Source organism: Aulostomus chinensis, chromosome 6, assembly GCF_037954235.1.
Source record: "Aulostomus chinensis isolate RoL2024-O1b breed Wild chromosome 6, RoL_Achi_v1.0, whole genome shotgun sequence".
NCBI lineage: Eukaryota > Metazoa > Chordata > Actinopteri > Syngnathiformes > Aulostomidae > Aulostomus > Aulostomus chinensis.
In genome coordinates this window covers 27,160,641-27,178,344 of record NC_141325.1, presented here as the reverse complement: position 1 = coordinate 27,178,344, position 17,704 = coordinate 27,160,641, and the positions used below count along the sequence as shown (strand labels likewise).

The 17,704-nt window shown below is 40.7% G+C and overlaps 1 protein-coding gene across 1 annotated transcript in view; it reads left to right on the top strand.

Moving 5' to 3' along the window:
* adgrd1 (adhesion G protein-coupled receptor D1) overlaps positions 1–17,106 on the top strand; it is a 34,001-nt gene extending 16,895 nt beyond the window's left edge. Inside the window, exons 14-25 of the mRNA XM_086207293.1 lie at positions 7,107–7,180; positions 7,750–7,873; positions 10,457–10,560; positions 11,701–11,812; positions 12,120–12,273; positions 13,853–13,919; positions 14,133–14,199; positions 14,348–14,439; positions 14,544–14,670; positions 15,365–15,406; positions 15,560–15,652; positions 15,741–17,106. Coding sequence (XP_086063419.1) covers positions 7,107–7,180; positions 7,750–7,873; positions 10,457–10,560; positions 11,701–11,812; positions 12,120–12,273; positions 13,853–13,919; positions 14,133–14,199; positions 14,348–14,439; positions 14,544–14,670; positions 15,365–15,406; positions 15,560–15,652; positions 15,741–15,836 — 1,152 coding nt within the window. The 3' untranslated portion in view covers positions 15,837–17,106. The remainder of the gene's footprint in view (positions 1–7,106; positions 7,181–7,749; positions 7,874–10,456; positions 10,561–11,700; positions 11,813–12,119; positions 12,274–13,852; positions 13,920–14,132; positions 14,200–14,347; positions 14,440–14,543; positions 14,671–15,364; positions 15,407–15,559; positions 15,653–15,740) is intronic.
* The last annotated feature ends 598 nt before the right edge of the window (positions 17,107–17,704 follow it).

Here is a 17,704-nt window from a genome sequence, read left to right as displayed (position 1 = left end):
AGAGCCCTCTAGTTGGCACTGTCATTGTCAGGGGGCAGTGCTGCGCAGTGAGTACGCCTCATCCCCTGACATGTCAAGAGACACACTGGTAACAATTTATGCTAATACCCACAGGTTTAGTGTCCTTGCTAGTCTGCATGTCTGCCTCACATGCCGATGGTGCAGGGTTCAAGTCCAGTGAGGATGGTGCATTCACAGAACTCATTACACTGGCGTGTAGCGTCATATCAACAGCACTGCAGTATGGTGTAAAGATTCAAACACCTTCTAAGCTGTCATTTCATGGATTTCCTTGTGTCCAGAGCACTTGCAGTCCTTTCCTGCATTTTGTAGGCATTTCAGTAAAAATGCATGTACAAGACAAACAACAATGGGACACGTGGTAGCTCATGGCGAGGGACTCCATAAGCTAAGTGTACTTTGACATTGCTCTGATGACCACAAAATCACAAAGTTGTTTTTTCTTTTTTTCCTCAGAGTCTTTGTGTAACCTCACAGATTCTATCCCCTGGAACTTATATGATCCTATATGCTCCCAAATCCCCTGCAAAATCCTTCCCTTGACGTACAGATGCCAACATGCTGTTCCTACAGAACCGGCTAGAAACCAGAGACACACATTACGAGGGCCTTTGGGAATTCAACACATGAATTCATGCATGGAAAATGTCCCCCCTTTGTCATGTGAGCTCACTTAAAACAAGAGAGAAACAATCGTATTTGTTACTTTGGACAGCCAAGGTCCAGTATGTCTGACCATCCATCCCATGATTTTTTTTAAAAATAGAACTCCATAAGTTCTGGATTTACTTCATTGTCGCCAGTTTTCCTCGCTCCCTGCATGCCTATCAACACGTCCCGTTGTTTTGAGAGTCGACCTCAGAGACTGAGCCGAGACCACAGCTGCATGTCTTATTACATTTCCCCGGACAGAATGATCTCACTCAAGGCCAGTGGTGTTTTGCTGCATAGATTCAAATTGTTACTCCACATGCTGTATGGATCCGTTTAAGTCTGATTGAAAAGCTCTGTTACAACAACCACGAGCTGTTGAGCTCAATCACAGTCTCAGGCTGTGTCAGTGTGACGCTTTTGTATGTCAACCTTAAGGTGATTCAGTCTTTTCTCAAACTCCAGGTCACGCTTTTAGCTGTGGTTAGATTTTTTTGTTGTGTTTTTTTTTCTAGCCTGTTGAAGTGAGTAATGCTTCCCTCTGCTTCCCCTCTCTTGCTAAATTTAACAGCAGTTACTGCAGCATTTGGGAAGTGCAAGCAGGACTCTGTTGTTATGCAGAACAATTTAAGTATTGTCAAAAGCGGCCAACACCTTTGTTCACCTTGATTCACATATATTTCACCCACTGTTCACTTCCACAAAAGATTAGTGTAAAATAATACTCTGTTGTGTAAAGTGTGACTGATGATGTTATGGGCCGTGCTGGCAGCCGATGGCACGCTGGCTCTCTGTGTTCGCAAATATTTGGAACACTTGAGGGAAAAGGACGCTGTAATATTTTTGCTGCTTTTTAAATTTAGCACAGCCACAGTTTTTATTTAGATTTCTTTGCTTCTGAAATATGCCTGACTGCACTTGTGGCTGAAAGCCATTGTGTCAGCTCCACACGGACAGAGTGGTATTTCAAATATTTGACCAAAACGTTATTCAAGATCTTCTTGCTGTCGTGTTCCAGAACGTCAATTTTCAAAACTTCTGCTTCCATTGTCAAGAATGACCTCGCAGTATTGAGTGTTCTTTAAAATTGAGTTCAAATATAATTTTATTGAGAATATGTTTAAGTGGTACTTAAATATGAGTTTTTATTTATAACCAGTAGTTCCAGTAGACCAGTGGTAAAGATCTTCAAAGTTTTTTTTGTTTTTTTTACATGCTCGATTTGGTAAGAGTCATAAGATAACTTTTTGGGGATTCTTATGGATGTTTGACATATGACACAGTACAAATGGTAACCTCAAAGTTATTTCAGCGTTGGTTTTCTTTTTTGTTAAAGCTAGACAAGTAACAATACTTTCACAGTAATAAAAGTGTTTTGGTTCTAAGCAAAAACCAGCTGGAGGGGATTAGGAGAGTACGTACCTCCAACAAGGCATGTTGCTAACAGGCAGGAGATTAGAGACTGAAGACCTCAGCATAAGAAAATGTAGTTTTTCACCATGTTTTAAACGCTTCTATTCCAAAATATAATGGGTTCTTCCTTGGTTCATTCTATACCCCTCCACCAAGTCTGATGTCAATTGGCCTCATAGTTATTACATAATCCTTCTGACAGACAAACAGCACTTATCAGATGTATAAATATTTATGTGTGTGTGTGTGTGTGTGAGAGTGTGTGTGTGTGTTTGTGTGCCAGTGTGCATGCATTTTTACGTGTGTGTGCTCACATGTGTGTGCCTGTTGGGGGATGAAAAACTTGTCTCCAATTGGTAAAACATAGATTTTTGGGTCAGTGGTTTAAGTTAAAGTTAGGTTTGGGCAAGTAGTGGTTAGGATAAGTCTCCAGGAAATAAATGTTAAGTCTATTTACATACCCCAAAAGTAGTGACTGTGTGTGTGTGTGTGTGTGTGTGTGTGTGTGCGCGCGCGCGTGTGTGAACGCGCAATACAACAGCTCTTTGGTCATATTCCTGACAGCACTTGTCTGTCTGTTTTGATCTAAAAGACGATGGATGATTTGCAGCTTTCGCCAGCTTTTCTTTATTTACATCTTGCTGAAAAGCCAGCTGTCAAAAGCTGAGATTTAAATTGGCCTCAAGTTGGCCAATGTTTGGGGAGTTAAAGAGGCCTATGCTGTTGGTGTTGGGTGAAGTTTGCTCAACCGCAGCCAGGCTCCGTCCTCCAGCTCTGCCAGTCATGGGAGGTCTGACAGACAAACACACGAGGCAGAAGAGCTTGGACTTACACAAATTGCTGGGTTCTGTGTATCATCTGAGACGTGTGATGCATGAGAGTGTTTATTTTCATCCCTCGTCATTTTACCCAGCAGGCTCAACACAGTCATTAAACAGCAGAGAGGGCAAGGCTGAGTTTAGGCTGGAGAGCCATTTACATTAGGCAGCAGCCAGCGTCTCTCGAGTTAACATTCAAGGCCATTTATTCACCATGACAACTGATTGGAGCGGTGGTCTACGTGGTTGGTGTGTTTTCATTAGAGTGTCATCAGGTGGTGTATCCTGACAATCTATTGGTAATAGCTTCCCCAGATATTGTGGAACACATCATAGCACTTTATTCTGCAATTTTTCTACCATTTTTTTTACTTCTGCTCCTCCACACGGGGAGGAACGTAGGGATGTATTGTACTCTGTACTACCCAATATACAGGCCATAAACTTTAACACTACATGCTCTGATTAAGATTTAATTTAAAAGAATAGAGGTATAAAATATGCAATGTAGTTGAAGTTTTCTCTTGTGGCCCAGGGTTGCTTTTCAAACTTCAGAATTTTTTGAGTGTGAAAGGCGTTTAATAATCACACACAAAAAAGCCCGAGAAGCAAATGTATGGATGTGTGATGATGTGTTCATGCAGAAGAACACCCATTCTGTAATCATTTAACAGCAAAACAAACTTGTGCATTTAATATTTACATCTCCAGGCACAACATGATGAACTATTATCAAGAATCTGTTCGGTCTAAAAATGTCCTATATCTACATAATTCATGCGTAGCATTTTTCTGCAGAGTACTTCGATGTATTCAGCACATTTTGCTGCTGATATACGGAGCTAAAATCGAGCCAATTTTGAATTCAAAATAGCAAACGGAAGATAAAATCTGAAGCTGGAGAATTCATCTTAAAACCTTGAAAAAACCCAATTTAATCAAACCAAGGATTTGTGGCACTTGTAATCATGGAAAGGTGTCAGGGCTCAGAATCAATCCCGCTCAGTTTTTACCTTTTAGTTTAGAATTTATCTTTGAATTTCATCAAACAGTATGCCACCTTTGGTTGCATAACCACGTTTCTGTATAATGAAATTGCTGTAATTTCGAATGCAGTGTATCTATGTTTCTAGCACTTTAAGTTACTGGACCTGAATGCACAAGTTATCCAATAGTGTTTTGCCATATTTTGACTCCGCTGGTGTAAAATCAAAGGTTCAGTGAGTTGAGGATGAAGTAAGCACTGCACATGAAGCTGTGGCTGACATCAAGTGGGACAGAGTAACAAAGCACTAGAAACACCCAGACTATCTAGGATTTATCAGCCTCTCTCTGACTCGTCTCTATTATCAGCCTGTCACTCTGCATCAGTCTACAATCGCTGCCTTTTTTTCGTCCTCTGTGCCTATTATCCTCTAGGCTCAAAGTGATTTCCACGGCGTTTGCTCACCTTCTGTTTTTAATAAAGAGTTGGAGTGTCAGCTGCAGTCTTGGCTGGTAGAAGATGAGGCGTCAGGGCACCAGGGAACAGTGTGCAAAGCTTGGCCAGATCGCTTAATGCATTCTAACACTCACCAGTGACTTTCAGGTCCCTGCAACTCGAAAACAAGCTGGATATACCACAAACAGACAGTTGCTAGAGAGGAAGCGGGGCCAAACAGCACTTCTCACAGGTGTGATGGTCCGTCAATGGTCAGATGGGGAGCAAATTAAAGGAGAGCCCTGTAGAAATTAGCGTAGAGGAAGTGTAGAAGCTTCAACCCAGAACAGAGACGTCACTGAAAGATTTGACTTGGAAAAGGACATTTTCATATGCTATGACTTCAGCGTGGCCAGATTTCCAACTAAATGAACACCTAAGAGAGATTTTGGAACAATGTTGTCGAATCATTGCCATTGAAGGTGTTGTTGTGGCTCATGGTGGCTTAATATGTTACAGTTTATTTCCCTTGTCACCTGTTTGTAAGTTGGGATAACAGCTGACATTTTTCTTTTTTTACATTTTGGCCTTAGGTTTTGGGCACTCCCACAGTGGGTGTTCCAAGTTTGCATCCCAAACTGAGTTTTGCTCAACCGCATCCAGGCATAGTTCACTTTCATAGCCCTGGCAAGGTTGAAAGCAATGGTCTTCATCATGGTACAGTTATACAGGCACAGCATCAGATGTGAACGTGATGTATCTGTCAGCTCAGCAGATGAAAATGACAAAAAAACAAAATAATCTGCCTTAACCAAGTAGTGTATTTACAGCTTTGGAGTCTACTGGGAAACACCATCTGCTCCATCAAGTTACTCTACGAAGGACCAGATTGAGCGTTGTGGCCTATGCCACCTCGTCCTGATGGCCACGCTGCAGGGTGCTGCAGGGGTCATCTTTTGGTAAAGTGTGTGCTAAGGCTGCTATCTGCACACGCCCTTTCATTGTTCTCCTAGCGTGACAGTGGTGGCACTGCTCCTGTTGGCGATGCACACCACTAGAATCTTCTCCCGAGCAGCTGTGTATTTTACAGTTGTACACCACAGTAACGAGCAATCACAGTCTCGACAGGAACTGCACTGAGAGGGGAAATGTCAGCCGTACCATGTTCATAAATAGGCACAACAGTACAAAAACAAAGCTAGCGATATATCCAGTGCTCATGGTAGCATAGAGACCTTCTGGAGGTTTTGATGAGGGTCCCTCCATTTTGTCTCTGTGTCTAACCTCACACTGAGGAAAATTATTTGCTGCCCAGGCCAGGTCAGGCAGTTTGAGAGCAATGTGAGCGCAGGCCCAGGGGGAGAGTGGGGAGGAGGTACAATCAATGCTACAGGACAAGGCAATCAGGTCAAGTTTGAGTCCGCCCTTAGTCCTCCTTCACCGCTGAGCAACACACTGCAAAACTGAAGCCTTCCAAAGTACATTTGCCATTTTCAGTCAAAAAAGTATAAATTGGCTTAATATAAGACAGACTCATTAACAGGTAGTGCCTTGGTTAGATCAAGGGGCTTGTTTTTAAAGACAATATAATCTTATTTCAAGAAATTTAACATGTAAATTTTGCTTACTGCACTTACTGCATGGCTATTTAGATTCAATTTTCCCGGTCAGATTTATACAAATCCTGGCAAGATACTGGTTTTTGCAGTGCATCAGAGCTTGTGGAGAGCAAGTATGAGACTGTAAAGTGAAGCTTACGGCGTGCCAGCTAGTTTATTCGTCTCTCTTCCATCTGCTTTTCTATGCACCCTAAAATAAAAATGAGTTGATAAAAATCCTCAGGGGAGCAGTAAATCCCACAGGGTGTCTTGGAGCTCCTCGAAGCTCACCACCATCTCTTGGTGCGTTCATCTGGAGGGTCGCAATTCCTGATGACTTAAGAGCCGCATGTGGGAAACAGACAGAATGAGAGCAACCATTTGGTTCTACAATGAAGTCAACGTATTGTGCTATGCCTTGTAATGTGAATCACGGAGCTTATGGACCCAAAAACAGACAGCCTGACTGTCAGCTTCACTCTCACTCTCACTTTTTCCAGAAGGAAATAGTGCAGATGCGGTCCATCTAATCATACACTTATTGAGTCTGAGAGTCAAGGCTCAGGGAATGAGAAGAGGTGAGCGCCCGAACCAGCCAATCAAAGTGTTGTTTTCCTCAGATGACAGATTGAGGAGGGTGGCGGTTTGACCTGAAACTGGTGCCAAGACCCAATTACTGAATTCTTGCACTTCAGCCATTAGCTCATTCTCTTCTGGGACTCTGAATCTCATATTAGGGAATGACATGGAAAAAGTGAGTTATAATCAAATAAGATTCCTGAGGACAGTACAGATTTCCATTCAGCATATTAATAACATTTGCTGAGTGTTGATCTGCGTCTGGTCGCAGCCTTTTTAGTGTGTCTTGTTTTATTTGCATTTGCAGATTAATGGAGTTTCTAATGTTTTCCAGAAGTTAAAGGAGCTAAAATGTTACTCCTCCTTACATCCAAGTGGCGCAGTCTCTTTTCAAAGAGCGTCAACGAGGCTCTTTTGTGTCTGAAATGTTCTTCTTCATCCTCTTGATCAAAGCACATTTTTCATACAGGGTCGCTTGCAGGTTATTTTTATGCAACAAAGCTTGTAATTAAATAAGCCAGAGCCATCTAAGTGCATATGTTTTCCTATATGAATTGTTCCAGTTAACCAGACTTGTCTGAATTTTGTTTTACTTTTCTTTTTCAGAGTAAAGAACAGCAAGATCAAGTGTTAAATCAGAGCAATAAAGTTTTCCTCTACTGCGCCTTCTTGGACTACAGGTGGGTGTGTTCATGATTTAGAAACACCACATCTTCGTTAATCGTTCTGATGGTTGATCCAAGGAGGCTTTATCTTGATTGTCAAACACATTCACTTGGCTTTACAAAAAGAAATAACAAAAACATTTCCCTTTCCTCACTCAAATCAAAAACATCCAGCGTTACATGTGTTGCTTGGTGGATCTTGAGTCACAGCTCTCGGAAAAGTTTGGTGATCTGATAAGTGAGGCTGTATTTGGCCAGCATAAATCATTTTAAAAGGGAATGTGTTTTAGTTGGATTCAAAGGCTTCCTCTCATGACTCCTCTTTGCCCTTAAGCTGAAGAAAAATGTGAATTATTGGACTGCCCTGTCAGGCTGCCCTGTTAAAGCCAGCCAAGAATCATCAGTGCATCCCCCACAATAGACCATGTTGTATAGTGTCTGTCAGTGGTGACGCTATAAAAAAAAAAAAACACCTGTTTTTCTTCTAGAAGTTTGGACTTTTTTGTTTTACACTTGCACCTTGATATCAATACGTTTCCAAATACTTATTGTTATAATTAATACCTAACTGGCCTCTTTTTCAGTTCAAAAGAGGGAGTATGGTCCAACCAAGGGTGTGTGCGCTCACATGGAAATATGTCCTACTCTGTATGTTTGTGCAACCACCTCACCAACTTCGCCATCCTGATGCAAGTGGTTCCTTTAAAGGTATGCCACTTTGTTCTCAGCTCTAATTTACAATCGCATAAATGATGAAATAATCAGGCGAAACAAGAGGAGAACTCACAAGAGCATTATTAGCAAACTCTGCAGCTCCCACTGGGTTTATATACCAATTTAGCTCCTTTCAGCTTGTTGTTTTGCTTTCATTGATTTCTACATTATTGTTCTTGTGAATCTTCTTGTCAGCCTATTTACTATTGTACACTGTCCGCCCAGTATCGGCTTATGGACCTGGATTGCATGAGAAATAGATACACAGGTAATGTTACCTGTTTATTGACGCACTTCAACAGTACACCAAGCCCAGCGCCTCAGGCAGACAGACAGAAAATAGCAAATGGCTGGTGAACATGCGGCAAAAAGTAATTTGGGGGAGAAACCAGGCTCCAAGAAGACAGAATATTTATCCCATGGATAAAGATTTGCCATTTGCCATTTTATATATTGTATTCAAAGAATCAATCATTTTGATTTTAAAGCACCATCGTGTAGGATCTAGTGACACCTAGCAGGGAAGTTGCAGGTTGCAACCTCTTTTCTCATCACTCCCTTTCCCAGCATGTGCGGTGGCCTGCAAGATCATTCATCTAACAACATTCTGACATACAAAATTGTTAATGAGCAGCAGCAATCACTTTTTCAGAACCAGAACAAAAAAATTTATTTATTCCCACAAAGGAAAATACTTTGTTAAACCACAAATGCTCAAACCACAGGAAAGTGATTAATGCCCCTGGGGTCCAAGCATGAAGTTGCACTGTTGCAGTCAGTAGCAAATGTAGGGAAAAAACACAACTGAGGAATCCCTACCGTCTTCTTTTAGCAGCTTTTTACAATTAAGACAAAAGAAATGAGAGAGTGGGCTGAAGCAAACTATCAGTCACTGTCAGAACGTGCTGGTTGGTCTGTTCTGGGCTTTTGATGCAGCGTAGCAGACTCGCTGGAAGAGGACCTGCATCTAGAGTCCACAGGGGCTAATGCTTGCTAATGAAAACACAATAATTCTTAGTTTCAGGTGTTTATACACAAATGAAAACACATTTTTGATCATTATAGTCCATTTCTGAAACAAGAAGAGATGTCCTGTTTTGTTTGACTGGCAGCAGCTGACATGTTAATATTACACTGGAGGGAACAAGAGACAAAGCAAACACACTCTGCAGCTACTAAGTCATGGGAAGACAGTAAGTTGCTAAATTATAATGATACGCCATCACCTAACCAAACCAGAGTGACATTTGCAAGTGTGTTTACCGACAGTGTAATGTGTAGCTAACAAGCCTGAAAGCCGACACTAGCAGGGCACTTTGAAGACATCGCTCTGATAGTTTTTCTTGAGGAGAACACAGGAGAAATAATGTAAAGCAAATATGTAAGAAAAAAAAACTCAGTTGGACCTAAAGATTGATGCTTCTTACTTCAAAAGTATCCCTGCTTGTGTCTGAGGCAATGAAACAAGCAGGTTACTTGTAGATTAGCAGTGGTTTACCACACAGTAACAACCAGAAGCCCCCACCGCTGCTTTTTTTGAACATGCCACTATTGCTAGTGTTGATTATCCAAGATGTTGGTTCCACTGGTGGTTTCATACAGAAGTGTTGTGGACAACCATGATTAAGTGTGGGTGTTTTGGGTCCCTGCTAAGGTCAGTGGTCCATTCCTGAAGGACCGCAGTCCCTCAACAGCCCCCAGCTTAAGACCAGCCAGAAACAGTTCTTTTGGAACATCTGGGATAACATTCTTGCTGAGTGTCCTCATCTCTAAACCTATCTCAGTGTTGTATTTTACTTTTATGTTACCTGCAATTAGAGAATCTTGGAATGCTAAACCTCTAGTGTCACCGCAGACTCACTTTTAGTTATCCAAGAGAACGTGCCGTAGGAGTCTGGTCGGCAACCCTGTTGGCTTCTTTAAATAGGCAGCTCTTTTTTTGCAGCTAAATGGGCCACTGCTGTATTTAAGCTGCAGAAGTCTATTTGATGCTATATTTCCCTCCGCCAGTCTCTAATTAGCGGGCTGCCTCATCCCTCAGCTGCAAGGGAACATCCCACGTATCCCTTTTCTGGAAGTCTAGGACTCCTCTGCCTTCATAATGACAAGGCACATGTGAAGATAGTTAATGGCGAATCAAACCCTAACCCTCAAAATAGCTTTGACTCCAAAACAACATCAATGCATTGGGGAGTGCATCCGTGGTTATGTGCATAAAGAGAAACACAATTCCGTCACTTGGACAATGTACATTTTGCTTGCTCCAAAACCATAAAAATAGGTATTTGGCTGCAGTTCTACAGTGAGTTCATACAATAGAAAAACAAGTTTATTTCAAATGATTAACACATGTATCTCAAAAAGAAAACATAATGTGAATAACTCAACAGTATGAAATACTTTACTCTGGAGGACTTGAGACATTTTACCAAAGTTTTTGGACAAGTCTGGAGGGTGGCCTGCCTGAGGATATACTTCTAAAGATTGGTGCTGTGGTCGTCCTAACCCAATATATAAATGATGATGGGCTTCATGCTGTCTGGTTCATTATTAACCGTCATGTGTTTCCATACACAGCTCACCAGCAGCCACCGGGTGGCACTGTCAACCATTGGTTACGTTGGCTGCTCTATTTCCATCTTCTGCCTTGCCATTACTCTCGTCACCTTTGCAGTCTTGTCGTGAGTATCATCAGTCATTCACTATTATAATGCAGATTTACCAGTTTTGTTCAAACGTTCTTCAACCTATATATGAATTAATGTATAAAACATATATATATATGTATGTATATATGTATGCATATATAATATTCTTTGAGTAATGGTTTTTGTCAGATGTGTTTTTTTATTGGAAAAAACACATTTTACTCTTTGAGTAATGATTTGTGTCAGATGTGTTCTTTCCAATAAAAAAATACATCAATACGTCAAGGCGGCACGCTGGTGCAGTGGTTAGCACTGTTGCCTACCGTAGGTGTGACTGTGAGTGTGAATGGTTGTCTGTCTCTATGTGTTGGCCCTGCGATGGACTGGCAACCTGTCCAGGGTGAACCCCGCCTCTCGCTCATAGCCGCTGGGATAGGCCCCAGCCCCCCCCCCCCCCCCCCCCCCGCGACCCTTAGCAGGAATAAGTGGAAGAAAATGGATGGATGGATGGATGGATGGATGGATCAATACATCCACTGACTAAAGATGGAAGAGTCCAATCTCAGTCCATATGCATGAGCATCCTCAAATTAGTCAACTACAACAGGCTTTAACGCTGAATTTAGAAAACCTTTGTTACGGGCACACGCCTCCGGAAAATGGAATTGAAACAATATTGAATTAGTTATCATAATGACATCATGTGGAAAAGACGAAATATGATTTGGAGGAAGAGAAATTGTAGTTTTAGGGAATTTACCTGTTTTTCCACATTCCCAAAGTCAATAACCAACAAATACTTCAGAGAAGACCTTTTTCAATGCATTTGGTGAAATCTGGATTTATGCAAAATGTCTCTTTTGGGCCACTTTGATGAATCTAGCAGAGACAGTTTGCCATCACGACAGCTGAATGTGCACTCAGTTTGATGTGTTGTGGCCAGAGAGTGTGGAGAAAACACAAAAATGCAATATGCATTACCAGGCTCGTTAGTATGGATTAATTACGAAATTGTGTAAACGTGTGGAAGGAGTTCCCTCTTGTTCTAAAAGGACATTTTAAAGAAAAAACATATTTGGATTATTTAGTAATAATCCAGAAACTTATACTCGTCTGAGAGGCCCAGAGCCTCAGACTCCAAGGTGATATTGTCCACTTGCTGCTGCCCTGCAGGTCAGTGAGCACCATCCGTAACCAACGCTACCACATCCATGCCAACCTGTCGTTCGCCATCCTGGTGGCTGAAATCTTGCTGCTCATCAGTGCCAGCTTCGACCCGGGCACGGTAGGTGCACAGCGCCGCACCAGTGACGATGACAGCAAGCATTAATGCTTTAGCAACCACAGCAAGGTCGTAGACATTATCATAAACAATTCAGTCTTGAATGTTATGTAGGTGAATGTATATCTGCGTGTATTACAATAAATAATGAGCAACACATTTGTATTTTGTGGTTAAAAAAAATGCTAAATGTTATACAAATTAAACTACACAAGAAAACATGAATGACATTTGACAAGAGAAAAATGAGCTAGGCTAAGACGGAAAAGGATTTTAATGATAAACGCCTGATTTCTGTCCCTTGTCACAGCTGCCCTGTAAAGTCATGGCTATCCTGCTCCACTTTTTCTTTTTGAGTGCCTTCGCCTGGATGCTGGTGGAGGGTCTCCACCTCTACAGTATGGTGATCAAGGTGTTTGGCTCTGAGGGCAGCAAGCACTTCTACTACTACGGCATCGGTTGGGGTAGGTCAGGAGATGTCTAACATTCCCGCACTAGAATACAAAGACACTGACCTCACCTAGATATCTATAACTTTTGCTCATGTTATTCTCTCTTATCTTATTGTCCCCACTTTAACCCACTGTCTTCATGCCATGCTTGTACTGTAAAAATGATCTTACTATTTTTGAAGTGACCTCACCGGCCTAGAACAGAATAAACAAATGAGGGTGACCCTATTAAATAAATCTGCTTTGAGTTACATTCCTGAGTAACAATTGTTCCTCCTGATCTCAGTGAACCAGCATTGATGGACAGATAAAAAAGACCCTGGGACATATGGACACTGTCTTTGGCTGCTGGGGAATGCATAGTTCCTCCTTCACATGTGGAACCCATTAGAGGAAAAATGATCCTTTTTTTATTACTTCCTTTCTTCTGGCCAGTGTTTTTTTTGTTTTGTTTTTTTCATTTTGTGTGGCCAAGTACAAATTATGTGCTAGAGAATTTTCTGACAGTGGGAAATGTGTACCTGATACAAATGAGAGAGTAAATCATAATTAATTGCTGTAGCGTTGATGAAGCCGGGATCTTTCATTTCCTCAGAACCACAGTTCTCATGTCGTAGAGAGTGTAAGAAACTTTCAGCGCTGACCTTACTAAATGCTTACGATCTGAGCAGCGACATAATGCTTGACCGGGTCACGCAGGTTTGTTAACTTTATTTGAGGGAAACTTTCTAATGTCAATTTTCACTTCCTTAGAATAGAATGTATAGAATTTGTTTTCTCCTACGCTGTATGCTTAGATGCTTAGAGTCATCCAAAGCAGCCAGGAGAGCAGAGTTAGGTGTCTATCTTGTGTTATAACCACAACAATGTGGAAGCAGATGTATCAACAGGAGTGAGATAGGAGGAGTGAGAGACATGCAGCTATTAGAAACAATAAAAACAAAGAAGCTCATCTCTCCATATATTGCGCAGGTGGGAAAAAAGGCTAAATTGCTTTACACTAAAGGCAAGGAAACAACAATGGCGTGATTGTAGCCAAAGCCTGGAATAATTTATTCATCAGTGCCACAGAGACCTGTTGTCTATAAACAGATGAAACCACATCTGTGAGCCACACAGTTGCAGTTCATTATCACAAACACGAGCCCTGCTGTGTATTTTGAGTCAAACCATCCTGCTGCTGGAAATACTCACCGGCACTGAAAATCTGCAGCTGAAAATATCCCCTCCTAACCCCCCACCCCGCAGAAAAAAAAAAGCACGATTTATTCTCCTCAGAGTTGCAAAAACTACACAGCCTATAGCCAGGAATTATATTTAACATAAATGTATGGATCTGCACCCATTTTAAAAAGACTTTAGTAGGAAAACATTTGGTGACTTGGGCTGAGCGCCACAGTTAGGAAGTTGGAAAATATTAAGAGACGGATTGTTGACTGTTGGTTTTGGTTCTCCTCATGAGATGATTGAATGTTTCCAGACGTCTTCAAGTCATTCCGTTGATTGCATTCCCGCTAAACAATATGAGAATCCAGCCAGGGGTGCTGTGTTGTAGTGATTTTGTTTGTTTGTTTGTTTGTTTGTTTATCAGGCTCTCCACTGGTGATCTGTGTGGTGTCCATGACATCAGCTCTGGACAGTTACGGTGAAGTTGACAAGTATGTATGAGCTGCGCGTTAAAAGAAATCACGCTGAACAAATGTTCTGTCGAAGCTTGGTGGCGTTGCATAAGAATGACATCACCTGTGGAAAGAAATTGGAACTGGCCGCGGTTTATGTTGCTCAAAAAGCTTTCACATTAACAGTAACTGCATGTGTCATGTCATATTTACATTACAACATCATAACTTGATTTCACCCTGCTTTCACAGCTGCTGGCTGTCTTTGAAGAACGGAGCCATCTGGGCCTTTGTGGCACCAGCTCTGTTTGTCATTGTGGTGAGAAGTTTGCAGTCATTTGCCTTTTTTTTTTATTCATTTTTATTCATTGATTACTTCAATATGCAATTGAATCTTTAGTCTTTGTAACCTTGTATTATTCTGTATCTTTTAACTCATTTAACCTGATGTCCTCTCTTATTATCAGGTAAATATCGGTATTCTGGTGTCTGTGACCAGAATCATATCTCGCATCAGCGGAGAGAATTACAAGGTTCATGGAGATGCTAATGCAGTCAAGTGAGTTTGTTTGTTTTTGAGTTCCGAGCAGAACTGTTGTGATTATTACATCCGGTCAAATTATCAAAATCCAATCAAATGAATATGCTTTACTTCATTTTAAGGCTGACTGCAAAGGCCGTGGCTGTGCTCCTGCCGATTCTCGGCATCTCCTGGATCTTTGGCGTGCTAGCTGTGAACACACACTCCTTGCCTTTCCTATATATCTTTGCAATATTCAACTCGTTACAGGTAAGACGTACATTTCGACATGATGTTGTCCAATCCAGCTTTATTTACAAATCACAATTAAAACAGCTGTTGACCAGTGCTATCCAGTCGAAAAAGAAAAATAAGTTTAAAAAAAAACAACAACCACTTAAACAACATCAGCACAACGAATACATACAGTTCTCCGACTGAATTACAGTCAAAAAAATATGATGTTTCTCGAGATGTTATTTAAAACATTTTTAAAACAGTAACTATCCAGTTGTGAATGTGCATAAGAATGGATTTTTAGATGGCATTAAAAACAGTTTTAAAACAGTAACCACACTGTTTTCATAGTGCACAAAAAGCGTCTTAAAATGGAATTTAAAACTATTGTAAATCAATGACTTTTCAGCTTCCATATAATGTACAGTATGAACTGAATTTGCTATTGGGATTTAGAGCAATATATACTCAGTTCTCAGTGCATAAAATGTATTTTAAGATGGGATTCAAAACGAATGAATGACAAAAATATACAGTTCTAATAATGAGTGAAAAGCAGCGCAGTAAAGATGTGTTTAAGGACATGCTTTTAAAACAGGCGGTGCAGGAGGCAGCCTGATATGTAAAGGCAGTTTATTCAGTTTCAAGGCTACAACTACAAAAGCTTAATCTCCACTCTGCTTTTATAAACTTCATTCCTGAAGTTGACATTTCCTCTTTTCTCCAGGGATTCTTTGTCTTCTTGTTTCACTGTCTTCTCAACTCGGAGGTAAAGTACTAAACATGTCAAATGTGTGTTGTAGTGATTTGTATGTTTTCATTGGTCATGTCGCGTGTTGAGCATTCTTGTCCACACACCCAACCTCAGAATTTCATTTGGCGTGCAGCTCTAATGGTGTAATGGTTTGTCCTTGTTCTGTAGGTCAGAGCTGCTTTCAAACACAAAACAAAGGTGTGGTCTCTCACCAGCAGCTCCATCCGAAACATCAATGTGAAGCCCTTCAACTCCGACATTGTGAGTGCTCGTGTTAAAGATGGACTTGACCGAAGAGCTGTGCAACTGTTCACTGCCCGAGCCAAATTCTCTCCTTCCTATCTTGTAGATGAATGGAAACAAGGATGGTGTCACTCCCACTAAAATGAACACGTGGGACAAAAGCACCAACTCAGCCAATCGCATCGACCTCTCCGCCGTGTAGAGCGCGTCTGTCTGCAGATGGATGGATGGAGGGAGAGCAATCTGAAGCTCGCTGCTGTGGAATGACGAGCATCGGCCAGAGTATTTTCCCACTGTTTCATGTGATGAATTGGACACTCGAGTGAAAGTGATGAGGTGTCGTGTAGCAGAGTTACAGCTGCACCTTTAAAGACAAACAGACTCTAAGAACTGTGCCTTATTAATGTCTCATTTAAAAACATATTGGTTTCCCCAAAACAGGGGGAAGAGGTTTCTGAGAAGGTAATAGTGTCATTCATGGTGTGACTTAGACTCTGTGTAGCGTCTAGATTTTTCTAGCATGTGGTCCATATGCATTGCAGCTGATCTCAGAGTTGGTCACAGTTTATTTAAATCACAGCTTTAATGTGTTGTCACAAAATAAGAAAATCCATCATCTTCAGTGCACACAAAAATTACATTTAGAGATGAGTAGTGTTTTTGTAGCGTTTGATTGATCACAAATACACAACTTTTGATAGAAGAAGACCAAGGAAAGGGCTATCATTTCCGGCAGCGTTAGATTTATTCCTTCAAAACAAAAGCATTACGTCTCACCGGCTGTTAACAATCCTTGATGAATCATTACCCAGGACCTTTGCCTGTTATCCTGAACTAACTGCAGGATAAACTCCAAGATAAAGAGACACATTCACAGGATTCAAAGATACAAATAACTGCATAATAACAACGGATGATGTAAATTAGACCCTGTGTAATTCTGTATTTATTTATTGGTGATTTTTATGTTTTCTGCAGTGTCACAGATCAACAATCTTTTCATCTCTCTGTTTTTTTTCTTTCTCTCTCTCTCTCTCTCTCTCTCAAAATGAACTGACTGGTATTTTTGCAGTACCTCACATCTTTGTAAGATGCATTATGTTTTGCTTTCTGAAAGACACAGTTCTGTGAAGTTTTTTGGTGTCTTTACTTATTTCTACATCTACATTTCTGTTAAACTTTTCATACTTTTTTTTGTACATTAATATTAATACGTTCTTCAAGAGAGGGACGCTTCAAGGACGCGATTAAGGTTTTTTTTTTTTTCTTAACATACTGTGAGAATGGAGGGAGATGACATATTACACTGTACCAACAATAAGTTTCCTTAAAAAAAAAAAAACCACGGGATTTACTGTAAGTCACTCTGCACTCACTTTTCAGATTTAAAGTTAAATATTTCAGTATTTCAACACTTGTATATGGCCCTTATTGATTGTTGTCTTATGGTACTATGGTTCGTGCTTCCAATATCTTTATTAAAAAAAAAATCATGATAAGAAATCAGTGTCATCTTTATCAAACAACAAAGCGGTGTGGCAGTCATTTTAAAATGTAAAGCTGATAGTCTCACACAGTTTGGTGGAGTCTTGTTTGTGAGGCGTTAATATCAAAGGCTATAGTCAAACTGGAAACATTAGCATGAGCAAGCAGCTAAAAGCTACAACAGGAATGTCTCCTTTAAAATACTCAGTCATGATGAGGGCATGTGTGTTAGTACAGCTTCAGAGGCACTTAAAGCCTGCAGTATATATTTAAACTCAATGACTGTGTGTTGCCATATGCGCTATCAGTACACTTCTTTTCCAGTAAAGCCAGTTCAGCCAGTTCATTGGACGTACTTATCAGACACTTAGAATTACACTTAAGTATACTTGGCCTTTATTCTTGGTTCATACAGAAAGTTTATGTAACACAAACTGAAAAAATCAAATCTTTTCAAAAATAACTCCATGGTCAAAGCAAATTAATTAAATGCAAACCCACAATACTGTGCAATCAAAAACTTCAAAATAATACGCTACAGCAGCAAATTGTTTATTTTTACAATACAGGTGCACTGTCAGAAAT